General features: G+C 42.1%; 2 protein-coding genes and 1 non-coding gene across 3 annotated transcripts; 2 read left to right on the top strand and 1 right to left on the bottom strand.

Annotated features, from left to right (window-relative positions):
- The first annotated feature begins 142 nt into the window (after window positions 1–142).
- Window positions 143–215, top strand: trnar-ccu. The gene has a single exon. It is a non-coding gene; the product is annotated as a tRNA-Arg (tRNA).
- Window positions 216–3,219: 3,004 nt separating this feature from the next.
- LOC121550927 (phospholipase B-like 1) lies at window positions 3,220–8,328 on the top strand. Its single transcript, XM_041863377.2, has 11 exons — window positions 3,220–3,442; window positions 4,851–5,073; window positions 5,156–5,239; window positions 5,356–5,497; window positions 5,602–5,742; window positions 5,933–6,077; window positions 6,312–6,512; window positions 6,646–6,786; window positions 6,904–7,089; window positions 7,239–7,345; window positions 7,468–8,328. Exons 1-11 carry the CDS (start codon window positions 3,382–3,384, stop codon window positions 7,702–7,704), a joined length of 1,668 nt encoding a protein of 555 aa, XP_041719311.2. The 5' UTR covers window positions 3,220–3,381; the 3' UTR covers window positions 7,705–8,328.
- Window positions 8,329–11,982: 3,654 nt separating this feature from the next.
- LOC121550926 (heat-stable enterotoxin receptor) lies at window positions 11,983–25,618 on the bottom strand. Its single transcript, XM_041863376.2, has 27 exons — window positions 24,853–25,618; window positions 24,566–24,678; window positions 22,860–22,927; window positions 22,372–22,590; window positions 22,045–22,163; window positions 21,757–21,853; window positions 21,555–21,660; window positions 21,192–21,348; window positions 20,475–20,560; window positions 20,241–20,358; window positions 19,370–19,451; window positions 18,880–18,982; window positions 18,551–18,613; window positions 17,252–17,323; window positions 16,570–16,674; window positions 16,230–16,316; window positions 15,803–15,935; window positions 15,532–15,669; window positions 15,157–15,245; window positions 14,976–15,067; window positions 14,146–14,304; window positions 13,676–13,868; window positions 13,320–13,494; window positions 13,043–13,141; window positions 12,785–12,879; window positions 12,616–12,692; window positions 11,983–12,508 (listed from the first exon to the last, which is right to left on the bottom strand). Exons 1-27 carry the CDS (start codon window positions 25,061–25,063, stop codon window positions 12,304–12,306), a joined length of 3,261 nt encoding a protein of 1,086 aa, XP_041719310.2. The 5' UTR covers window positions 25,064–25,618; the 3' UTR covers window positions 11,983–12,303.
- Window positions 25,619–26,259: the final 641 nt, after the last annotated feature.

Genomic DNA, 26,259 nt, shown 5'->3' with positions numbered 1-26,259 from the left:
AGGCGAATATCCAACCTCAATCTGTCTTTACCTCGGTCATGTTTACATGTGATTTATGCTATGTTGTACATGTCAGGGGAATGAGCAGAAACGCATTACTCCCAATTTAAAATGACACCCTGCCCTCATTGTGCTCGCATGCGCCCCAGTGGCCTAATGGATAAGGCACTGGCCTCCTAAGCCAGGGATTGTGGGTTCGAGTCCCATCTGGGGTGGACTAATTTTTTCGTCAAATTTCCTTTTAATTCATTGGAGTTATGATTGGATCATTAATCGTATTCTGGGTTATGTATTTGGTAATGTATGCAAATATTGTGTAATGACTTTAGTAGGGTATTGTTGTTTCACTTTGTAGGCTGATACAAGGGGATCTTTCTTCTGGTGAGAAATCCAGACAGAGGTTAACTAATCGAGATCAATTCACGTGTGTGTCATGAACAACATTCGCAAGAGCAACAATAGTGGAATCGGCAGGTTCACCTTCGAAATAAAAGTCACCCATTGAAACGGATGCAAACGGATAAAAATAGTGAAAACATGCCACATTTGGACTAGATAATGCTAAACAACGTTGGAATGTTGTTATATAAATTCAACAAAATACAATTATTAGTTAATTTGAAGAAGAATGTGGTATCTGAACAATTTATGACTTTGCTAATGGTTGCAAATGGTCTTAGAGGATGTTGACTCAGCTTAAGGGAGCATCTGGAGAGTAGTTCTATAGGGGCACCCTAAAGCCGAGGAAGTCTGTTAGGTGGAGTCCTGGGATTGGTCTGTAGGGGAAAACACCCATATTATGTTACATAGGGCATAGGATATAAATACCACGGTTAAAACAGAGGACGGGGAGAATAACATATTACAGATTGGAGCCGGTTATTCTCCAGATATTGGCAGATGTCTGTAAATTGACGCTGGAATCCTTTGATATAATAAACCTTTATAATCAAAGTACAGTGTCAGCGGATTTCCTTGTTCTCACAGCATAATTAGCATCGTTTTCTCGACACCACAAGAACAAATAAAAAATCAGTTGAAATCGCACTGTGGATGTATTTGAATTCAGAATTGCATTGGGAGCATACTTATATGCTATGAATTGTGCACCCATGAAATGGAGTATCAACCTACTCAGTGACACTCACAGAACACAACTGTGAAGAGTTTACACACAAAAAATATTCACAGTAGGCTGAATAGCGAGGTGAATTCCCACAGTCAAAGTCCTGCAATAAGAGCTAAAACGCTAGTATTTGTGCAAACTCTACATAGTTGTGTTCTGTGAGTGTCACTGAGTAGGCTGATACCCCATTTCATGGGTGCACAATTCATAGGTTAGGCTGTAGAGTGCATATAAGTATGCCCCCAATGCACTTCTGAATTCAAATACATCCACAGCAGTGGAAGAGCACAGCTTTGGGAATAGCTACAACAAAAGCAGCCATTGTGTGCCAAGCAGTGGAGGCTCCTCAGAGGAGGAAGGGGAGGACCATCCTCCTCAGTGAATTTAATAAAAATAAAAATAGTAAAACATTAAAAAAGTTATCCCTTTTAGATAAAACTATACTAAATATATTCACGTCACCAAATAATTGACTAAAACACACTGTTTTGCAATGAAGGTCGACAGTAGCCTCAACAGCACTCTGTAGGGTAGCACAATGGTGTAGCCGGAGGACAGCTAGCTTGCGTCCTCCTCTGGGTACGTTGACTTCAATACCAAACCTAGGAGGCTCTCACCCCTTTCCATTGGGGGTGAGAGCCATAGACTTACACAGTAATTATGACAATTTCCGGAGGACGTCCTCCAACCTATCAGAGCTCTTGCAGCATGAACTGACATGTTGTCCACCCAATCAGGATCAGAGAATGAATCTAGTGCTGAAAGCATAAGCTACAGCTAGCTAGCACTGCAGTACATAAAATGTGGTGAGTAGTTGACTCAAAGAGAGAGAAAGACAATAGTTGAACAGATTTGAACAAATTAATTTCTTCAAAAATGAAGGAGAAGCAAGCTATATTTCGTCATTTTTGTCATTTTTTTTTCACTTTCACTTACTTAGCTAACAAATGCAGCTGGCTACCTAGTTTAGCACACTCAAACACTCAGCTCAAACACAGGGATGCTATGTTAGCTAGCTGACCATGACTATCCAACACAACACTGGATCTCTTCCAAGTCAAGGTAAGCTTTTGGTTTGACTTATTTATTGCCACCGGGACCCGCCGGTGTAACTGCTAAATTGAACTGCTTACTGACTGTACACTGTAGTGTCACTGCATGATTGTAACGGGTTTACAAACGCATTAGTTCTATTGGCTATATTGACTATGAAGTTACTTTAGCTAATATGGTGACAATGATGTAGGCTGTGTGTAGTGGTTATGATATGGTTTGGCTTGGAAAGGTTTTTTCGTCTGGTCACATACAGCTGATGTGTTGTTCATTGAAGTCCACAAGCGAAGGAAAAAGGTGAGAGGAGGAGAGTACATAGAGGCGAGAAGGAATACAAAGTGGCTGCTATGAAAGTGAACTGTTTACGTGTGATCAGGGGTGTATTCATTTAGCAGATTCTGTTGTTAAACGTTTCTTAAACAGAAGCAAACAGAACGAAACGGGGATAAACATACCTGGATTTGTCCAATAGAAACTCTTGTTTGCAAGTGTTGGACTAATGATTACACCCTAAATCAGCTAGGTGCAGGCAAGAGTGTGCAAGGCGGTATTGAATGTGTCACTGTCTGTCCATGTGTCACTGTCTGCCACCTCACATTTTTCTTTCGACCTGTGTGCACCTATGTTGTAAACTTTCATTCATAGGCTAGGTTGTAGCAACCTCATGATGGGTATAAAAAATCGAGTATCATGTAGTAGCCTAAACCTATTGATGTTACATTGAACTGGGTGAATGGAATATGAATGAGTCATCCAATATGCTGTAATAGAAATAAGGCTGTGCTCATGAAAAAAAAAAAAAAACGTCCTCTTAAACGGTACCGACCACCCCCGATCCACAGTGCAATTTCAACTGATCTTTTTTTGTCAATTTAGCGAATAATTGTCTTTTGTTGAATTTATATAACAACAATCCAACCGTGTTTAGCATTATTTATTCCAATTGTGGTATGATTCCACTATTTGTATCCGTTTGCATCAGTTTCAATGGGGAGTTTTATTTTGAAGGCGAAACGCCGATTCCACTACACTGGTGATAAATTCCGCACCGGCTCCACCAATAAGGAAATTGTAAACTTGATCCAGACTCTCAGTTCTTCCCAGTTTTTCTTTTGTGAATAGTGTGACTTATTCAGGTAGCATTCCCTTAATTGTCCTATCTGTAAATCACGCATCAAGAGCTTTATGTACATCGAACAGAAATGAAGAGGCTGTATCTTTTAGTTTTTTTCAATGTTGTTGCGACCTTCGCCAGTGCTGACAGTAAGTGAAACATTGTACCCGAAGTTATTTCGTGAACTGCATTTGTATACAGAGACGACCATGGATTCACGTGCCTGCAAAATATACTGAACAAAAGTATGAACGTAACATGCAACTATTTCAACGATTGTACTGAGTTACAGTTCATATAAGGAAATCAGTCAATTGAAATAAATTCATTAGGCCCTAATCTATGGATTTCACATGACTGGGCATAGGCCCACCCACTTTGGAGCCAGTCCCAGCCAATCAGAATTAGTTTTTCCCCACAAAAGGCCTTTATTACAGACAGAAATACTCCTCAGTTTCATCAGCTGTCCGGGTGGCTGGTCTCGCAGGTGAAGAAGCCAGATGTGGAGGTCCTGGGCTGGCGTGGTTACACGTGGTCTGCGGTTGTGAGGCCCGTTAGACATACTGCCAAATTCTCTAAAACGATATTGGAGGCAGCTTATGGTAGAGAAATTAAACATTTATTCTCTGGCAACAGCTCTGGTGGACATTCCTGTAGTCAGCATGTCAATTGCATGCTCCCTCAAAACTTGAGACATCTGTGGCATTGTGTGACAAAACTGCACATTTTAGAGTGGCCTTTTATTGTCCCCAGCACAAGGTGCACCTGTGTAATGATCATGCTGTTTAATCAGCTTCTTGATATGCCACACCTGTCAGGTGGATGGATTATCAAGGCAAAGGAGAAACGCTCACTAGTAGGGATGTAAACAAATTTGTGCACAGCATTTGAGAGAGAGAAGCTTTATGTGCGTATGGAACATTCCTGGGATCTTTTATTTCAGTTCATAAAACATGGGACCAACACTTTACATGTTGCATTTATATTTTTGTTCAATGTAGTATCCTTTTGCCATTAGGTTATTCTGAGGTTTTCTGTAGGCGTCTATGCAGATATTTCTATTAGATTACCTTTTACAACCTTTACTACAATTTTTTCTCACAGAGAAAGAGACTCTTTGACTGCTCGTTTTTATTCTTAGCAACTAAGTCTATGAGAATTTCCCTTACACACACAAACACACACAGTAGGCTGACTGACATCTCAGATAGTGAAACTCACAGTGAAACTTACAGGGTTGTACTGTGGTCGAGACAATTTGTTCCATTAAATGCAGAAATGAATCCATTTAAACCAATGATAAACCAGGAAATTCTAAAGCTTAGTTGTGTTTTTCCCCCAATGAGTTTGTTTTTGTTCTGATATTTATTAATTTAATGTTTTTTTTTAAACTTTTGGCTATACTGCGCTAATGGAGCCAGAAACATAAGCGTTTCGCTGCACCTGCCATACCATCTGCAAGTCTGTGTACACAACCAATACATTTTGATTTGATCATGTCAATAGAAAAAATAAGCACTGTAATGTTTATGTTGAAAGTTGACAACTGCTTTACAGAGATGAAAGCAGCCACAGTGTACTGGGATGCTACACATAAGACTGTCCTACTGAAAGAAGGAGTGATGGAAAAAGAGGGGGATGCATATGGATACCTCAATGACAGCCTCTCTCAAACGGGCTGGAGTGTACTGGAGATCCGTGCAGGGTATGGGGAGACCCTTGAGCATGACGAGGTCACCTACTTCCTTGCGGGATACCTAGAGGGCTTCCTCACTGCGCCGTAAGTGCCTCGGCCATTGTTGCATGTCAATTCAATTTCTGATCGACATTGTCATGTTTAATCTTATTTTGTTCTCCATCAGGCAAATGATTAGTCACTACGCCAACATGTATCCCCAGCTGATCAAGGACCCCAAAGTGTTAGGTCCGGTGGAGCACTTCATGGCGTGAGTGTTTTTTCTCCTCAGGCATGATAGCCAATAACCATAGTGAAAAGCCAGGTCAGATCCACATCCTGTCCTTTAAGAGTTTTGAAATGTGCTCTGCTCTGTGGCTCTATCAGGAAGCAGGACTCCTGGACCAGGGAGCAAGTGAAACTGAACAGGAGCACTGATCCTCTGTGGCACCACACCGGCTTCATAGTGGCCCAGATGGACGGACTTCAGGCAGGGGTTGCACACTGGGCCAAAAAACAAGGGAAAGAGGTGTGCTGATATGTCTAGGCATGGATAAATAGATTCATGGATCATCATTCAGTGGCACAATGTGATCTCTAACCTCTTTCTGCATGGTGTCTCCCCCACCTTAGCCTTTGTCCCTGTTTGCTGTCCAGTTCCTGAATGCGGTGGGAGATCTGCTGGACCTGATTCCAGCCCTGGTTCCTGGCACTGAGCCTCCTCTCAGACATTTTAAATTACCGGGAATGGGCCACTGCTCTGCCCTCATTAAGGTTAGAGGTCATTCTGCTCTTGCTGTTGAGAGATTTCTTCTGGACAGATCATTAGTTATATCTAATAGTGTGGATCTGTTAGTTCTTGACTTACATCAGTCTTGTGTAGAACTCAATATGGTTTTCCCTCTATCCATTACAATCAATGTTTCTATAGTACTCAACACCAGTCTCTCTCTCCCCCATCTAGATGCTCCCTGGGTTTGAGAACCTGCTGTTTGCCCACTCTAGCTGGTACACATACGCTGCCACCATGCGTATCTACAAGCACTGGGACTTCTACCTCAGTGAACCCCACACTGCCACGGGCAAGCTGTCCTTCAGCAGCTACCCAGGTAGGTACAGCACCGAATAATGGCCATTGTGACAGTATAAGCACTGCCTGTGGCTGAAGAGATACTTCAATATTTTGGAAGCGCTAGGTGTAGCCCCTCTACATTTTCATATAAATGTGTATCTTTCTGTTTCTTTCCAGCCTGTATGAAAACTGTCAATGTTATTAACAAGCTTCAGAATTAATCAGTACAGAAACACACACTGTGAACCCTGCCCCTCCCCCCTCTACACAGGCTTCCTGGTGTCTCTGGATGACTTCTACCTCCTGGGCAGTGGCCTGATGATGACCCAGACCACCAACAACGTCTTCAACACGTCCCTCTTCTCCCAGGTCACGCCCCACAGCCTGCTGGCCTGGCAGAGGGTGCGTCTGGCCCACGCCCTGTCACACACTGGGGAGCAGTGGGCCAAGACCTTCTCCAGATACAACTCTGGTGAGGGAAGGAGGGAGGTGGATGACACATTCAATCTTATCCTGATTTATCCCTCTGATAATGGTCTACAGTTGTTGTACATCTTTCCAATGCATTTTTTTCACACATTTGTTCACTCTCCCTCCCTCTCTAGGCACCTATAACAACCAGTACATGATAGTGGACATGAGAAAAGTGACCCTGGGCCACAGTATAGAGGACGGGGCTCTGATAGTGGTGGAGCAGATTCCTGGCCTGGTGGAGTTCTCTGACCAAACTCAGGCCCTGCGCAGGGGTGAGTCACACGGATATGGATATAGTACTGCCAATAGATGCACATCTTAACCATAAACTTAGCAGAGATAAAATCCCTTGAGGAGATAGTAATTGAGCAAGATTTTCCTCCCCCCAGGTTACTGGCCCTCCTATAATGTGCCTTTCCACCCAAAGATCTACACCCTGAGTGGCTATGGGAAGATGTGGGAGGAGTACGGGGAGGACTTCTCCTATGACCTCTGCCCCCGGGCAAAGATCTTTCGCCGGGACCAGGCTGAGGTTAAGGACCTAGACTCCCTCAAACACATCATGAGATACAACGGTGCGCCATACGTTCCTTACTGTTGTCCTTACCTGTGGCCATTTGTTTTGACTTTTGTTAGCTTTTAGTTAGTTCCTTTAGTTAATTTCCTCCCCATGTTGTCTCAGCTCTCACTTTGAGTAGCTGTTAAGTGTTCCTTTCTCTTTCAGACTACAAAAATGACCCCTACTCCAAGGGTGACCCATGCAAGTCCATCTGTTGCCGTAATGACCTGAGGGAGAAAGACCCCAGACCAGGAGGATGTTATGACACCAAGGCAGAACCTTTACTAGCGTTCATTCAGTTCAATCTCTAAATATTTTAAGATCATGTAATATATAAACATCTCTTCTCTCTCTCTCTCTCTCCCCCTCTCCCTCCCTCCCTCCCTCCCTGTAGGTGACTGATTTCCACATGGCGCAGGAGTTCAGAGCGGAGGCTGTGAACGGGCCCACGACGCAGGGCGACCTCCCTCCCTTCTCCTGGGAGGACTTTAACAGTACGGCTCACCAGGGTCTGCCAGACCACTACGACTTCCCCTTCATCAGCGTGCAGCCTGCACTCTTCATGCCCTGTGAGAGGTGCCATAGGGGAGGAGGGAAAAGGTTGGAAGAGTTGCCTATGGGGTTAGGGTAATGGAGGAGGGAGGTTAATGCAGATAGACTTTAACACCATCTTTATTTACAGTCCAATATAGTAAATCAGCCTCAGGGGGGAAATACTGCAATAATGATCAAGCTTCAAGGAATTCTTATTTTATGTTTGTTTTGTCAATAGCCTACCTGCTTTTTTCTTCATGCACTCAGTTTACCTATGTCTTGGACATTGACTACGAGTTGCTGCTGTACTGCCGTCATTTAGACATCTTTTGAAACACGCTGAATCAATGTAGAAAATGACTGATGCCTAGTTTGTTCGGTGCCAAATACTATCTTTTTAAATTCAGGTCAATTACCTAAACCTAGATAAAAATTCAGTACCTTTTGTATTATAATCAAATCCTGACTGTGAAACTAATTACAATCATGTTGTCATATGTTGAATTCACTAAATTATAATATCAATGCAATTCTCAGGGCTCATAATCTCATGTTTCATGTTTGTTGCATGGCCTGCTGCTACGGTGGGTGTTTCTGTTTTTATACATGGAAAAATATATTTGAACTTTATACTTGTTTTCATGTGTGATGTCTCGCAAAGCTGCACTTCAGAAATGTATTTTCTATGATCATTGTTAATAAATTAGAACAGTGCCCCTAACTTTCATATCTTTATTCACTTTTATGTGCACCCTCAGATGAACACATCTTATCCAGTCAAATATTACTTTTTCTGGTTTAAGTTTGATCTCTTTCTCTGTCTCTCTCTATTTCTCTCTCTCTCTCTCTCTCTCTCTCTCTGGGGACACATTTGGTGATTCATCCTTTCCTACAAAAGGAAGAACTGAAACGTCTGTTGAGGGACTCCTCCCCTCTGTTGCCCTTTCTTTCCCCCCGTCTCTTTCTGTCTGGTCCAAATGGTTTCACTGAATGTTATTCTCTGGCTCACACACACACACCGCTCCATGAGGACAGAGTGAGACAGCAGGTTTCTCTAGTGTGGGCATTAATTACATGACCAGGCATCGCCATGGCAAAGAAGACCTGTAATCCGGGCACAAAGTGGGACAAACTGCTCATCACCTGTGTCCCCTGGCCAAGGCCTCAGCCAAAGCCAGCCACAGGTGAGTTTCAGTGCTCTGGTTTGCCTAAGGACTCTATTCAATCCGTATCGCGGAAATTCAACATTACAACATGATTGGAATTGAAAGGCAATGTTCCCACGTTAGCAGAGACTGCATTCACGGTAAACGCTGCAGATGTCGGCGCAATAGGAAATTACCTTTACATTTCTAAAGCGATACAGATTGAATAGAGCGCTAATCTTTGTTATCCTCACTTATTGTCTGCAAGTGCTTCTTTTGGAAAAATATGAATTTCACTGGCTTCTCTATGGTATGGCATTGATATGGAGCTAAAGTGTATATCCTCCCCATTGGCTATGCAATGGATGCAGCATAGACATTGATAAGCGACATTGATACAGTATTATGGGGACTTTGTTGTCATCTCTTTCCACCAGAATCCCCACCTGTAAAATGGAGTAGCGATGCTCCTCCCCAGTACGACCCGGCAGTGAGTCCAGCTGTGTGGACATCAGTGGTAGTCGCAGTGAACGGCTCCATCCTGGCACTGTTTCTATGGTTCATCATATACAAAATACAGGCAAGGCGCAATCACACTGCAGGTAAGGAATGCCATTGAGGCTAATGGAGAATGTATTTTTATCTGTGTCTCACAGCAAGTGTCTTGTTCAGTGCTTTCATTTGAGTGAAGTGGGGTTGAAGACAAATGAAGCATGAAGCTCCTCTAGTTTCATTTCCCCTCTCTGATAGGCTCTCTGGGGACTACCCTACTCTTTATTTTACTCTTAACACACATCCGTTGGTTTTTGAGGACAAAAAATGTATTCTTCACACCCAATGACCTCACACACTCATACTTACACACACACACACACACACAAATAAAACACCCAAATGGCAACAGTTGCTACTACATGTGAGTAAAAAAAAAATACACCACTGAACGGTAATGAGATTACTAGGTTTGCTCCATTACATACTGAATACCAGCCCTCATTTACACCCCTCCTGCTCACAGTTCACTCTGTGTTGAGCTAGCTAGAAGACATAGAACAACCATTTAACTTAACAATGTTTGGAATTGGGTGATGGGTAGAGGGCCGGCATTGTTGTATACATATTTCTTGATTTTGCTTTTCCGAGAGAACATTCTTCTTAACTCTATCCAATTGCTGCCAATTATTCAATGATTCAGATTTGAGGTATAGGTCTTCTTTATCATGTTGATGTAGATTTCTCTTTAGGAGGAATAATGCTGGGTAATGCTTGTTTCTGCTCCAGGTGAACCAGAGGCAGGACTTAACCCTCCAGCTAAAGCCCTGCCGCCTGTGGAGAGAGACTGTACAGCAGCCGTGGTAGAGAGAGAAGAGGAGGTACCTACAACCTGTCCCCAGCTGAACGGTGGGCCCCAAACATGCTTCAGGCAGGAGGCGTCCACCTACAGCGGGCCTCTGGGTGTGGCGCTCTTGGGGAGGTCGCTGGCGTGTTCATGTGCAACGGTCTGAGGGAGCATTGGATCCCACTTCCTGCCACTGAGCTGGGGGATGCTGCTTTGGTGACCACCAAGACTGTGCAATGCTCCGACTGAGAGGACATCGTTTTGACATATAAAACCACATGGCCATTGTCAAGCAAAAGGACTTGTTCTTTGCAGTATTGTTGGTACAATATAGTCATTTAGATGTACTTTTTTAAATTTTTAAAGGTGTGATTATGTAGGCATAATGACAAACCTGTAAGCCTATACTGTGGGAGGCGACTATGTACTTGTGTTTCTATACTTAAATATTGTCTAAGACAAATCTGAGTAGATTGGGTTAACTCCAATAATAACATGGCTGTTATAGGATATTTATATTTTAACTCTTGTGTAGACTTTGCTGGTAGTTTTAGAATGAAGGTATTATTATTATCTGGCCAATTTTATGGCTATTTATTGTGCTGTACATTTGTGTATGATGTGGAAAAACATTGACATGGAATTCATAAAATGCAGCAAAATTATGCAATTTGGCGATATATGTCAATGTTAAACCAGTTGTAAATGTTACTTTAAAATGAGCAAAAATGAGGAATAACATTTACATTAACTTTATAACTCACTTCTAGATACTGTAGAAGTAAAGGTGACAACTGCTATTAACTTGGGGATATATTTGACACATCACAGTCAACAAAAACAAACTTATTATGTGGAAATGTTACCCCCACTCATATACAATATAGTACATTTTGATAAGAAAGAGGTTCTCTGACCTCAGAGATGTAGAGGCAGGTTTTTGGTTAAACAAAAGTATACTCATGTATTTACAGAAAGTTATTTTGTTTCAATTCAGGGCACACACTTTACTAATAAAGGTTGGAAACCCTATAAAGATAGTGGGGCTTTAAAATTAAGACGTATTAGCATTTCAGACTCTATCAAATTTGAGGATTAAAACACATTGCATACTATAACCCAATAAAATGCGCTGAGATTACAGTGAGAAACTATAACCCAATAAAATGCACTGAGATTACAATGAGAAACTATAACCCAATAAAATGCGCTGAGATTACAATGAGTAACTATGAACCAATAAAATGCGCTGAGATTACAATGAGAAACTATAACCCAATAAAATGCACTGAGATTACAGTGAGAAACTATGACCCAATAAAATGCACTGAGATTACAATGAGAAACTATGAACCAATAAAATGCACTGAGATTACAGTGAGAAACTATGACCCAATAAAATGCACTGAGATTACAATGAGAAACTATGAACCAATAAAATGCACTGAGATTACAATGAGAAACTATGACCCAATAAAATGCACTGAGATTACAATGAGAAACTATGAACCAATAAAATGCACTGAGATTACAATGAGAAACTATGACCCAACACTGTGTGTATACATCATTTATAAGATGTAATCATCATGTTATTGATGCCAATATTAAGCTTTAGTATTATTATTATTATTATTGCGCTTCAGTGATAATCAGTGATATTGTTTTGAACAATTGTTCATTGTTGATTGCAGAGAAAATGCAGCAACACTCATATTTGTATTTTCTTCAGGGGCTTCTTAAAATAGAGGAGTACCATCCTGTTCCTTGGTTTACTGGTTTTGGTTTTGCCTAAAGCATCTCCATTACAAACTATTTGGGTCCTCTGTAGCTCAGCTGGTAGAGCACGGCGCTTGTAACGCCAAGGTAGTGGGTTCGATCCCCAGGACCACCCATACACAAAAAAATAAAATAAATGTACGCACGCATGACGGTAAGTCGCTTTGGATAAAAGCGTCTGCTCAATATCATATTATATTTATGGAACGTCACCAATAATTCTGCTCATGTGACCCAAAATAACCTTTAGCTCAAACCAGAAAGCCACGTCTTTTACCCAGAAATTCATTCGGAAATAGTCAGGTTTCCTATGTAGAAGGCTATACTGTAGCTATTGTATCAGGTGAATTTAAGGCTACTTGACTCCACTGTCACCGTTTGACAGAGTGTAGTAGCCCTGTATCTCCACAGGAGGCAGTCTGGTCCTGGGTGACTACAGGTAGGTGCTGGGAATGTCTGTGATGGCCAGGTGCAGGTACTCTGGCAGGCCGTCCTCCCGGCTCCCGTTGGTCTCCCTCCTCCTGTTTCTGGTGGAGAGGGTCTTCCTCTTCTCCATGCCGTTGGTCCCCGGCCCTCTGTTCTCCAGGCTGGACACAATCATTTCAGACAGGTCCTGCTGTAGCCTTTGGAAGTTCTCCCTGAGGAGACAACCAGGGACAATATGTTTGGATTGTTTGACATACATAATGCTATAGATATGGGTGATAGATACCGTGTAAGTTCAGGATGGGTGGTTTCTACTCACGCTGTCGGGGGCGTTGGCAGGTTGTATTCTGTCCCTGTCATCCCTGTTAACCAGTATGTCATCTCATTGCCTTTACCCTGTAACACATACACAAACACACACACATTGTTGGCATGATCTGAACTCTATACTCACAAAACCTTCTCATAGCTTTATGAACCCAGCTTACCTTCAGGAAGGTCTCTCCTCTCTGCTCATACTCAAACTTGCAGTCTGTCCGTTGGAGGATGTTTATGGTGGGCTGGCTGACATGGATTCTTAGTGCTGGAGAGGAAGCATGAGAGGTGTCATCCTATGGCGAACTATGCTGAATATACACTGCTAGAATGGAGTTGTGCCTGTGATTGCTGAGGAGAATGTATGTATGTAAGTGTTCATCCCAGTGGTTATGTTTGATGTGTCGGTGTCTGTGTGTGCTGTCTCTTACGCAGGCCTGTGGACTCCATGCGTGAGGCAGTGTTGACTGTGTCTCCAAACAGACAGTAACGTGGCATCTTGTTCCCCACCACACCCGCCGCACACGGCCCTGTAAACACACCAGACACAGTGACACAGCTAAACACACTGCAGGCAGTGAAAGTGTTGCTAACAGGACTGTATTGGCCCAATATTATGTACTTAAAATAAAACTAAATTGTGGGAAAAGTTCAGCTCTATACAAACTACTGTGTTTGGGCCAGTTGTACTGTGCTGAGATGGGGTACCTGAGTGCACCCCGATGCGGATCCACAGGGGTATGCCCGGTAGGTGTTGGAGCTGGAAGGTCCCTACGAAAGCCAGGATGTCCAGGGCCATGTGGGCGATGTCCACTGCGTGCCGGTTGCCATTCCGCCGCGGCAACCCCGACGCCACCATGTACGCATCACCGATCGTCTCCACCTGGCAGAGAGAGCGGAAGAGACGATGACCCTCTGAAATGTTTTCTGAATACAATAGTAACGTTCATATTTCATATGAAAACTGTTGTCCCCACTCAACTCTCTCATTCTATTAACATTCTATTCCAGTACTATTGATTCTGTTTTAGTATGTGAACATGTCAAGCCTCAGTCCCAACTACCTTGTATACATCATGGTGGTCGAGGATCCTGTCAAAGTTCTTGTAGATGTCGTTGAGCATGTCCACCACCTCCATGGGCGTGCTGTACTGGCACAGGGTGGTGAAGCCCACAATGTCGCTGAAGTAGACCGTCACCTCATCAAACAGCTCTGGCTCCACACTGCCCGTCTCCTTCAGGGAACGCACCACTGGGCTGAGGAGAGAAGCAGGGGTACGGGAGGTTAAGCTGAGCGATTCCTTATCGTTCTGTTGGCTTCCAAAGGCTAAATAGGCTGGCAGGTGTGTTAGGGTTCAGCATTAAGGCTAGGATTAGGGTTGTTAGGGTTGTTAGGGTTGAACCAGGATGTGGACATAAAGCTCAGGTTAGGGTTAAGGTTAGGGTTGTAGCTAGGGTTAGGGTTGAGCCAGGATGTGGACATGAAGCTTGTGTTAGAGTTAGGGTTAAGGTTGAGCTGGGATGCATGACATACGCTGGCAGGAGCAGGAAGTTGAGTCTGTCAGCCCTGTCCCTCTCAGCCTTGTACAGATAGGTCCTCTCCTCCACTAGGTGCTCCAGGTTCCTGGAGTACATCTGCAGCCGGCGGATCAGGTTATCCATGTAGCTCTCATTAGCCTGGTTGTGCAGGTTGCTGAACGATTGTGGAACATGGAAACAAATAACCATATCTCTATGATGCTAAATTGTATAAAACGTTGCATAGTACATACCACTTTTGGATGATAAAAGGGCCCAATAGCTCAGAACATTTATTTAACCAGGGAAAAATCCAAATTGGAGATTGCTTATCACTCCAACTTTTGTATGAATAAAGAATTGATAGAACTCTAAAATTCTAAAACGTTTGTATGTTGAACACAAAGCAGCTGTCAACATACCATGGCTTTTGGTATGTAAGAAGGGTTTTGATTGACTGAATGTACACTGAGTGTACAAAACATTAATAACACCTGCTCTTTCCATGACATAGACTGAACAAGTGAATCCAGGTGAAAGCTATGATCCCTTATTGATGTCACTTGTTAAATCCACTTAAATCAGTGTAGATGAAGGGGAGGAGACCGGTTAAAGAATGATTTTTAAGCCTTGAGACAATTGAGATGGATTGTGTATGTGTGCCATTCAGAGGGTGAATGGGTAAGACAAAATCAATATTAGGAAGGTTCTTAATGTTTTGTACACTCAGTGTAGATGTGGAATATCAGGCATTTCACAAGACTACTAATTTTGTACACACACACACACAAACTCACACATAGTGCACACACTCTCTCACTCACTCTCATACAGTACTGGGCTTACCTGAATATCTTACCCAGAGATCCCTCTATCTTCTTGAAGTCTGGCCTCCTCTCCGGGTCCTCTTCCCAGCAGTTCTTTATCAGCATGTAAAGCTGCAGTAGACACGTACAATGACAACCATACATACAAACTAACACAGATATGCATGCGTACGTGAGGAATGCTATGAGGGGCCTTGTACCTCTGCCTCGTTTTCTGCTGCTGTCTCAAAGTTTAGATCTGGCCTGAAGAAGCCAGTGCCACTTGGGTACTGCAACATGTACAGCTTCTCTGGGGGAGGAAGGAAAGGGGAATTCAATTGACAAATCTCATCACAGCCATGCCCTCATTTACAGTAAAATAATAAGAATTTCACTCTCCTTTTGCAAAATCCCTAGAATAGTAATTGATGACAGTGATCCCTAGTGAGCAGACGTTGTATTTACATGCAATGGCCAGCAGGAGCCACTGTTAAATTACCAGTGTGAGATGCATAGACATAAAAAACTTGATAACTTTTACCATGGCTAAAAAGTGTTCTGCATGACTCTGACTCTAGCCACCAGACCGTTGTTACCTGCATTGTCGGAGCAGGCCTGGGTGAAGAAGGGGTTCTTCCTCAGTATGATCTCCTGAGCGATGATGGCAAAGCTGTAGACGTCCCCCTTCTGGGAGATCCCCTGCTTCCGGAGGTGTTCTGGAGCCGTCCACAAGTCTGACAGAAAGGAGAGGGACCAGAGTGGGATATCAAATTACTCCCCTGGTTGGGTTTTTTACTAACTTCATGGCATAATACTTTCAGGTTGAATCATTTGCTTGTAAGGGAAAAAATGGGCAGCGGGCTTCACCTTTGCAGGGGCTGAGGATGGTGTTGCAGCCAAAGTCTGTGATTTTGACCACCATGCGGTTGTCCACCACACAGTTAGAGGACTTCAGTCGGCCATGGACCTCAATGTTGCTGGAGTGGAGGTAGGACATGCCCTGAAACCGCCACCAGGGCGAGCCACACACAGCTACAGTATGCTACACCAGTGGTTCCCAACCAGGGGTACTAGGACCCCTGGGAGTACTTGGCCTATCCACAGGGGGTACTTGAGAAGACTCATGAGACCATAGGTTTACTGGTAAAATGCACAGGGATACTCTGGGCAGAGCAAAATTCAGTTGGTGGTACAGTAAGCGATAAAGTTTGGATCCACTGGACTACACCATATTACAATTTGAGTGCATTTGCCCACAGTAAACACATAGTCCAACCAAACTACATAAACTTACCTTAGCTATGTCATACATAACTGATATCTTGAATTCCAAGTCCATGAAGGTGTTTTCAGGATAGGAGATTGTGTCATTAAGGACATACTGTAAAGACAGTGAATGACAGAGTTTACTGCAGTTCCGTTTATGCTTGAGTGTTTTTGTTTCTTCCTGGTAGGGTATTTGAAATCTGAGTGAATGTAACTGTGATTGTGACCCAAGCCCTGTCTGTAAAGGAGTCCTGTAAACAATATGTGTGTAAATGTCAATGGCTTATCATTGCACAATAAAGATATGTGGGTGGAAAGCAGGCCACTGATTCCCACCATAAAGTAATGCTCTCAGCCAATCCTCTTACCCTCAGGGATCCCCTCTCACAGAATTCAAACACTCCAAACAGGCCATACTCAAACTTCACCGTGCCATAGAACTTGGTCAGGTTGTAGTAGTCAATACACAGGAGCTGAGAGAAGCAGAAAGAGAGAGAGAGAGAGAGAGAGAGAGAGAGAGAGAGAGAGAGAGAGAGAGAGAGAGAGAGAGAGAGAGAGAGAGAGAGAGAGAGAGGGAGAGAGAGAGAGGGAGAGAGAGAGAGAGAGAGAGAGAGAGAGAGAGAGGGAGAGAGAGAGAGAGAGAGAGAGAGAGAGAGAGAGAGAGAGAGAGAGAGAGAGAAAGAAGGTGTCACTGTGAAAGACATCATATCATGGGTGATCTCGACTTCCTCACACTCATTTACACACTCTACTTTTATCACCTAGTTGCCCACATAAGGTCACATAGGCTATCTCCTCTGATTGACAAGTAGATAAAATATTCCTCCATAGGGCCACAAAGCCATAAAACACACATACATGAATCTGCAAACCTCTGTTGTTCACACCACATCAAGATAAGCAAATATATGGTTGACCCTGAGTTTGGCCATATAGACACTCAAAATGGACACTAGATCAGTGGACAGCTGACTGGACTAATGTTTGAATCGGCAGGTTAGGAGGAACTACGAGGGGGAGAGGAAGTGACATCACTAGCAAGAACCTTACAGTGTTGAGCTCGATCCTCTGGATCTCACTGAAGTTGCCGTCTGTGTGTTGCAGCTCCTTCAGGATCACGGGCTGAAAATAATAGATAGATAATAATAGAGTAGAAGTTATGCCCATATCAGCCTTTGAGAGTAGTTACTGGTTAGTCGTTCCACCAATTCGGTGCCTTTCAAGAAGTTTAACTTGGTAAAAAATACAATGATTTCACCTCATTTTAACGTTCTGTCACAAAGAGCACATATTCAACTTCATGAAAAACACTTTCCCCCATCTCAAGAGATTAAATATAAATATTACTATAGTAAGTGCCAAATAAAGTAACAGGGTTGACGATTTAATCTTAAATCAGCCATAATCCCGTTGTGACAGGGGAAAAGGAAGCTTGTTGTGTGCAACAGGGGGTTGCAATTGAATGCAATTGATCACAATATTTTTTTACAGGGGGTTGCAATTGAATGCAATTGATCACAATATTTTTTTAATTGTTCAAATATTTCTAGCCTGTCTATCTATGGGTAACAGGGTAATGCTCGACCCGCTCAGTTTTCCACCACAAAACCAGAAAATTGCCAAAAAGTGTAGAACCAGCTCACCTGCTTTAACACTATGATTTGACTATTAAGGGAAAATGGATATCTAGTCAGTTGCACATCTGAATGCATTCAACTGAAATTTTGTCTTCCACATTTAACCCAACCCCTCTGAATCAATGATGTTTCTTTTCAAAAATATATTGAAAAAGGAATAGTTATACCATATTAACGAGAGTTCAGTTCAAGTAACAGGGTTGACTTTAAAATGAGGGACAGATGTTCAATGAATCTCTAATCACATGAAATAAATAATAATCTTCAGAAATGACTTTGTCAAAGCAGCAAAATAACTAGGGCTTTACAATAATAGTGAAAACATGGAGAAATGTGGGGTTAAGTGGGTTAAAATCTTCCTAGAAGTCACAGAGGGTGCACGAAATGACATATCAAAATGCTGAATTTTTGCACAAGTCTTTATTCATTTATTGAATTCTCTATGTGGTCTATATTAAAGGGCACTTAATTTAATTTTTCAGGTTTTTTAAATTCAATTTTGGTGCACAATTTCTACTTAAAATGTCAAAGGGACGCAAAAGGCAATCTTTTCGTGGAACGACCCTGATATGACAACTCACACCATGTGTTTAAGTCAGTTTATGGACCAAAGAGTGTAATTTACATTTTTACATTTTAGTCATTTAGCAGACGCTCTTATCCAGAGCGACTTACATTTTTTAGTGAGTGCATACATTTTTCGTAATGGCACCTTTTTGTCATAGCGACCCCTGCGAATCTGGTAACAGCTGTCCTTCCTGTTGTCTTCATCAATCTGATATATAGAAAGAAAAAGGGATAAATAATGTGGAATAAACTGTCAACAATAATAAAATATCACAAGACTATAGGCATCCAATTAGATCCCTGGGTATTAATGAAAACAGGGAGTATCAGAGTGTAAATGAAATAACTTAAACCAACATCAGCGTAACACCAGCTTGTATTGACCATGCATTATGGAAGTTTAAAAGATGACATACTATAAATAGAAACAGACAGGCAAAAACATAATGACAAGAAGGAGGTGAAGGAGCTCACCTTCAGTGAGACCAGGCTTAACTCTTTCCCATCCAGCGGATCAATCAGGTCTGGGCTGATGTGGGACCACCTCTTTTGGTTCTGACGTTCCTTCATGTTCTGCCTATTGGCCATAAATCAAATCAAATCAGAGTTTATTTGTCACGTGCACAGGATACAGCAAGTGTAAAAAGTGCAGTGAAACGCTTGCTTGCAAGCTCTTCCTCAACAATGCAGTAATATTAAGTCATATACTCTTGAGAATAAGAGAAATTCACACAAAAAGATACACTATATACAAGGTCAATATCAGTACCAATCAATGTCAGGGATACTGGTGACAGTTGTGTAATCAGGTTTAAAGTGACTGAACTGAAGGGTAAATATAATAATAATAATAATAATTATAATAATAAATAGACAAAGACAGAGGTGAGTGAGACATGTTGTCAAGTAACAATGTGATTGGACAGAAGTGAGAAGACAGAGGTTGGTGTGGTGCATATTTTACCTGTAGAAGATCAGAGCGATGGCAGTCACCACCGCAACACTGACACTCAGGACGATCACAATGATATCCTTTATCGGCAGACCTGGAATCACAAACATAAAATAAGTATTCCCCCCACCAATACTGTATCTTCGTATCAAGACATCAAACTTCAAAAGAGCTTGTGTCCTAGAATAAACTTTGTACTGTTACTAGTAGCACTAGTGTTTATAAATAAAATAAAATGGTATTTGTCACATGCGCCAAATACAACAAATGTAGACCTTACCATGAAATGCTTACTTAAGAGCCCTTAAACAACAATGCAGAGTTTTTAAAAAGTAAGTAAGATTTTTTTTGTATAAACTAAAGGAAAAATAGTAACATCATAAAATAACAATAAATAGGCTATATACAAGGGTAAACGGTACCGAATCAATGTACAGGGGTACGGGTTAGTCGAGGTAATTGAGGTAATATGTACATGTAGGTAGGGGTAAAGTGACTATGCATAGATAATAAACAGAGAGTAGCAGCAGCGTATGTGAGGAGTGTGAAGGAATGTGTGTGTGGGGGTTTGTGTGTGTGTGTGTGTCTGGCATCAATAGGCATGTGTGTGTGTGTGTTTTGTGTGTGTGTGTGTGTGTGTGTGTGTGTGTGTGTGTGTGTGTGTTGGAGTTTCAGTGTAGTATGTGTGAGTGTGTGGTTAGAGTCCAGTGAGTGTACATCGACCCTGTGCAAGAGAGTCAGTGCAAAAATAAGAACAAATAAGAATAGAATAAGGGGGTCAATGCAAATACTCCGGGTAGCCATTTGATTAACTGTTTAGCAGTCTTATGGCTTGGGGGTAGAAGCTGCTACTGGCCTGTTACTAGAGCGTAGATGTCATTACCGTTAGGATTGATTGGCTTGTCATCTGGCAGTTGGGACCCAGGCCAGGGCAGTGAGGGGGTGCTGTCCTCCACTCTGGTCTCATTTATGGACGTATCAAACACAAACAGGGTTTTGTACTGGAGGAGAGGTGCAATGACAGCGTTATTAAGTGATCATTAAACGATGTCCTGCTACTGTTTAATAGGGGACTGAGATGGTGACCATTCCAACAGTTACATTGGATGAATAGTACCTGTTTATCGATAGTGGAGGTGTATATCACAGAGAAGTTCACGTCCCTGTCCCCATTCTCATCCAGCACGTAGTGTCCCCCCATACCTGCACACAGACACACACTATTATCTCTAACCCTTTAAGAGTATCACCATTTATCCTCCTGAGCAGAAAACTCTTGACCGGAACATCTGCCCTTAACAACCATTTGCTCCCTCATTATAGCATCAATAATCACACCACTGTGAGTAACAATTCCAAAGAAATTGAGGCTACGACCTAGTGCTATATTCAAGGTTCAGGTTAGGAAATGTTATCTAATACAAGAAGTTGTGGAAGACATATAACCACCTGAATTACTATGGTCCTCAGCTGTAAATGGACTAAATTTGAAACATTGCCCATAAAAGTCAGCCAAGAGAGAACACACTAATTAGCCATGTACTGAACTGTAAAATAAATCAAAGTGAATGGGTTCCTGCATAATGTGTGGCCTTTCATTCCTGTGTGGAGAATGACGATGGTGTGACAAAAACAAAACATTTACTGTTCTGGTTTGCGCAAGTTCCCGTTGGACGAGAGTCAAAGATCAGATGCTAAAGGTTGCCGCCGAGCAGCTTTGCCAAGTCCAACAAGTATAGGTTCTCACCATTGCCTGACTTAAATTGTTATGGTGTTTAAATGGAGGACTGAGGACAGGATGGACCATGGCTCTGGTCATTAGGCCCTCCTATACCTTGAAAGGAGACATTCCTGAAGGGGTTTACATCGGGAAGATCCGTGGCAGGGGGCTGTGTCGCTCTGCCTCTCAGCTCACTGGTCAACCTCTGCCTCAGCACATGGCCAAAGAGCAACACACTGTCATGGTACCCTGCCACATAGTCATTTAACTCCTGCAACAGGAGAGGGGGAGCAGTCAGGAAGACAGAGAGAGAGAGAGAGAGAGAGAGAGAGAGAGAGAGAGAGAGAGAGAGAGAGAGAGAGAGAGAGAGAGAGAGAGAGAGAGAGAGAGAGAGAGAGAGAGATGGTATCTCTGTTTAGACATTAGGAAGTCAGAAGAACTGAGGAATGAAGACAGATGAGTGGAGCAGGGACTAACCGTGCTGTTGTAAACTATTGTGTTGTTGTATTGTCTCTCAGGCAAGGTGAGCACCAGAACATTGTCCATGCTTGGGCTGGCAGTCATGTTAGTGTGATACCCGTGGCTAGGAGATAGAAAAGTTACATGGTTTCAACTTTCAATCATGGTCCCCTAAAAAACAATGCAATGCAGTGTAACAAACTACCAAAACCAGTCTCACTTATAGATATCGATGAGGATGAAGACAATTTCTGGGGGAATCGTTGTATCGTTCTTTATAGTGGTGATGTCATCTGGGGTTCCACAGAGAATGAATACTGAAAAACATTGTGCAGGGGTGATAAAGCTGTGTGATGAAATAACACCTAAAAGCATGTAGATAGGTTACAAAAGTTTTGTTTTAAGTAACCATTGATTTACTTCCTATTCGGGGTGGAACCAGTGGCTGGTGTGTAAAGCATGGATAAGACTTGAGAAGGTATTGAAGAAGACAGAGAGAGGCACACACCGTTGCTGTGTCTGTTTTCAGACTGAAGAGCTTTCTTTAGCTCTGTCTTGCTGCGTAGCATCTCTCTTGAGATTGACATAGCAAACTGGACCGAGGGTGCCTCCAGAGCATTGATGTACCTATGAAGATGGCAAAAGGGAAGTGATGTAACGGTGCACCATGGAGTACCCAACAATAAACGCTTCTCTCCCTGGCATCAAACTTACTCTAGATATGTATGTTACAGTGTTACAGTCTACCATACACATGCAATGAGCATCTCTGTACTGTCTGTATGTGTGTACATGGCGGAAATTCCATTTCAAATGCACAGGTGTTCCCTCTCACCAAAAACAATCTTCAGTTTGGTCTGCCTTCTTGTAGACATAAGCCCTCTCCCAGAGTGTCTTCAGACCATGTCTGGTGAAGTTCCAGAAGTGGACAAAGAAGTTGGAGATCTTGCGTGCCGGGGGCAGCAGGCGGGTCAGGTTGGCCTTGTAGTCACAGGACAGACCGAAGCTCCCAGCAGAGATGATGGGGATAGTCAAGGTCAGGCCTATCTCCACACTGAGACACACACAGACCAGGGGTCACACAGTTCTCCAAATAGAGGGATCATGACCTGCAGGTCAATCTGTCCTTATCTTACGGGACAGGATATTATAAACCAGCATAACAATGAACGCTATTATCATAATCACCTAGTGGGTCATTTACCACACGTACACATCATCAACTACTAATAATCAGGCAAAACAAATACTTTTTCAATGGGGATGACAGAGACAGGGATCATTAACATGCGTGTGTGCGTACAAGACAGAGAGAGAACTTACTCCACCATAAAGAAAGTGGCAAATGTACAGGAAGGTCCCAGCATGGCACATCCCACCTCACCTTTAGCCTGGAGCACAAACAAATCTGTACATAAACATAGGCACTCATGTTGTTGAGTAATGGGGAAGGGCTCGTCCCTGTCTAATTTCTCTTTCTAAAATAATGTAATCTTTATTAATCTTATAGGCCCTCCTGATCTGCCCAATGGACTGAAATTACTGTTTAGTTTCAGTATAGTCATTGACAGTATACAGTACCAGTCAAAAGTTTGGACACACCTACTCATTCAAGGCTTTTTCTTTATTTGTACTATTTTCTACATTGTAGAATAATAGTGAAAACATCAAAACTATGAAATAACACATATGGAATCATGTAGTAACCCAAAAAGTGTTAAACAAATCAAAATATATTTCATATTTGAGATTCTTCAAAGTAGCCACCCTTTGCCTTGATGACAGCTTTGCATACTCTTGGCATTCTCTCAACCAGCTTCATGAGGTAGTCACCTGGAATGCATTTCAATTAACAGGTGTGCCTTTTCATTTGTGGAATTTCTCGTTTGAGCCAATCAGTTGTGTTGTGACAAGGTAGGGGTGGTATACAGAAGATAGCCCTATTTGGTGAAAGACCAAGTCCATATTATGGCAAGAACAGCTCAAATACGCAAACAGAAATGACAGTCCATCATTACTTTAAGACATGAAGGTCAGTCAATACGGAAAATGTCAAGAACTTTGAAAGTTTCTTCAAGTGCAGTCGCAAAAACCATCAAGCGCTATGATGAAACTGGCTCTCATGAGGACCGCCACAGGAAAGGAAGACCCAGAGTTACCTCTGCTGCAGAGGATAAGTTCATTAGAGTTAACTGCACCTCAGATTGCAGCCTAAATAAATGCTTCACAGACTTCAAGTAAAAGACACATCTCAACATCAACTGTTCAGAGGAGACTGCATGAATCAGGCCTTCATGGTCGAATTGCTGCAAAGAAATCACTACTAAAGGACACCAATAATAAGAAGAGACTTGCTTGGGCCAAGAAACACGAGCAATGGACATTAAACCGGTGGAAATCTTCTCCTTTGGTCTGATGAGTCCAAATTTGAGATTTTTGGTTCCAACCACCGTGTCTTTGTGAGACACAGAGTAGGTGAACGGATGATCTCTGCATGTGTGGTTCCCACCGTGAACTCCTTCAAGACTGTTGAAAAAGCATTCCTCATGAAGCTGGTTGAGAGAATGCCAAGTGTGCTAAGCTGTCATCAAGGCAAAGGGTGGCTACTTTGAAGAATCTAAAATATATTTTGATTTGTTTAACACTTTTTTGGTTACTACATGATTCCATATGTGTTATTTCATAGTTTTGATGTCTTCACTATTATTCTACAATGTAGAAAATAGTAAAAATAAAGAAAACCCCTTGAATGAGTAGGTGTGTCCAAACTTTTGACTGGTACTGTATGTCCGTAAAAACGGGAACTTCTCCACCTGATGTCTTAGAACAGTTTTAGTAGCCAAGCGGATGCAAATTATACGCCTAAAGTGAATGGTTGAAATTACACTTCAATGGCAATTATTCTTCTCATCTGCACATCTAAATCAGTCTGTCAGTCAACATATAATATCTTCAAGTAGCAATGGTCTCCTGGAAGAGATGGTATCAAGATGGGAATGGACATTACAGTCTAAAAAAGACTGGCTCACATGCAGGGACTTGAGTATCTCCACTCCCTCACAGGTGCTGCTCCCACAGCCCCTGCGTTTGTACAGCGTGGTGTTGAACCCTCTGAAATTAGCCGTTAATGTGATGTTCAAACCTTGGCAAGGGAGAGAGTGTTGTAGGAGGATGAGATAATTGTTATCAAGCATAATGAAATGTCCAATAGGATTGTGTGATAGGTTACAGCTGAATTATGTTTATCACTGACACATTCGTTTAATGTTGAAATTAAAGTAAGTTCAAATTAAAAAATAAATACATGTTTCTGTACCTGCTGCAATGTTCAGTTGCCTGTCCGCTTTAATTGCTTGCACCACTGCATCCCTTACAAACACTAGGCTCCAGTCTGAGGTTTCATCCTCCAAAAGTACAACGTTCATGGTGTATTTGGGTTTTGATTTCATGCATTTGTCCAGCATTCGGCTCTCAACAAGTGCCACAAATAAGACTCCAACGCACAGAAAACAATGTGAATGCAGCATTTTGATGCTGTATAGAACAGGACTGTAAAAAAGACTGTAAAAAAGACTGTAAAAAAGACTCCACTATCTAAATCCAGATGTAGAAATTATTAACATCTTTGAAGACACCCCCTTAAGGGCTGCAGGCCACTCCAAACCAAAAAGGTAAAAAAGTTAGAACTAGTAAAAAGAGAAAAGATTGTTAAAAAATCGGAATGTAATTATGATTTTATTTTTTATGAGTAACTTACTTCAATTCTTAGATAGGCTAAATATAAAATGAAAAACAATGGTTAGACCTTCAAAAACGAAAAACAAATGAACACTCACAGGAGACACTCCTACCAGAGCTGAGGTAAAACAAGAAAAAACAGGATAAAAATAACGTTGAAAAAAAAAAGGTTAAAAGAGGTGAAGTTGTTTATGTCAGCTCAACCAACTCTGTGGATTAAATTAAGGGTAAATTAACAAAAAGTAGACAACCCTCTGATATTAGTAGAAAGGTAGAAAGGTTTGAAGCAGTAGCGAAGGCAATAGATCCACCATTGAGCGCTCCAATGTCAGTGAGATAGCACGTCAGCCACTCTGTCCCACGCGTTAATGAACAACCACCAGGTGACCGATTGTGCACACAGAAGAGGGTGGGCAGCTATGCCTGACACCTACAGTTCGTTTATTTATATATCTCTATATGAAACTGAATGATTTAATCATGTTTATAAACATGCTATTTGTTCACCCTGTCAACTTATGGGAAGAATCCTGTAGTATGCAGAACACCCTATAGAAACATTGTAATTGCCCTTATTAGCTTCTTGTAGGCCCTGCAATAATCTCTTGCCTCTAAGAGTTGATCTCTTTAAGCATGGCCTTCATTGAGTCTCTATTGTTTCCTTGTATAGGACACAGGTGAGTAGGCCTATGTCCAACTTTCAACTGACTAGTAGAAGGAATTGGAGGAAACAATGTGTTTCTCCTAATGAAAATTAATAGAAACGAAAATTCAAGAGATGAAAACAAAGACAAAGGAATGTTGACCAGTTTACAAAGAGGCATGTGAAAATCAAACAGGTAGATGTGAAATCGTATTGAGGACAAACAGTGATGTGAAATCAATGGAAATCATATAATTATTACACAGTAACACAGTCTAGAATGTCCCAGAAACTCCATGTTCAGTAGAAGGGAGAGCTTTTGCCGGGAGAGGGGCGAAGGTC

The sequence above is a fragment of the Coregonus clupeaformis genome, chromosome 35 (genome assembly GCF_020615455.1).
Source record: "Coregonus clupeaformis isolate EN_2021a chromosome 35, ASM2061545v1, whole genome shotgun sequence".
In the NCBI taxonomy this organism is placed as follows: Eukaryota; Metazoa; Chordata; class Actinopteri; order Salmoniformes; family Salmonidae; genus Coregonus; species Coregonus clupeaformis.
The sequence above is the reverse complement of the archived record's forward strand: the minus strand, read 5'-3'. Positions and strand labels throughout refer to the sequence as shown.

What these genes read in the sequence shown, in the direction of transcription:
- LOC121550926 (XM_041863376.2), bottom strand. Translation starts at nt 25,063, where the DNA reads ATGCTGCATTCACATTGTTTTCTGTGCGTTGGAGTCTTATTTGTGGCA. An exon ending in AGATACTCAAGTCCCTGCAT is followed by an intron (nt 22,928 to 24,565) that starts GTGAGCCAGTCT and finishes TTTGTGCTCCAG; the next exon opens with GCTAAAGGTGAGGTGGGATG. An exon ending in TGAAAACAGACACAGCAACG is followed by an intron (nt 21,854 to 22,044) that starts GTGTGTGCCTCT and finishes AATGTTTTTCAG; the next exon opens with TATTCATTCTCTGTGGAACC.
- LOC121550927 (XM_041863377.2), top strand. Translation starts at nt 3,382, where the DNA reads ATGAAGAGGCTGTATCTTTTAGTTTTTTTCAATGTTGTTGCGACCTTC. An exon ending in GACCTTCGCCAGTGCTGACA is followed by an intron (nt 3,443 to 4,850) that starts GTAAGTGAAACA and finishes ACTGCTTTACAG; the next exon opens with AGATGAAAGCAGCCACAGTG. An exon ending in AACTCAGGCCCTGCGCAGGG is followed by an intron (nt 6,787 to 6,903) that starts GTGAGTCACACG and finishes TCCTCCCCCCAG; the next exon opens with GTTACTGGCCCTCCTATAAT.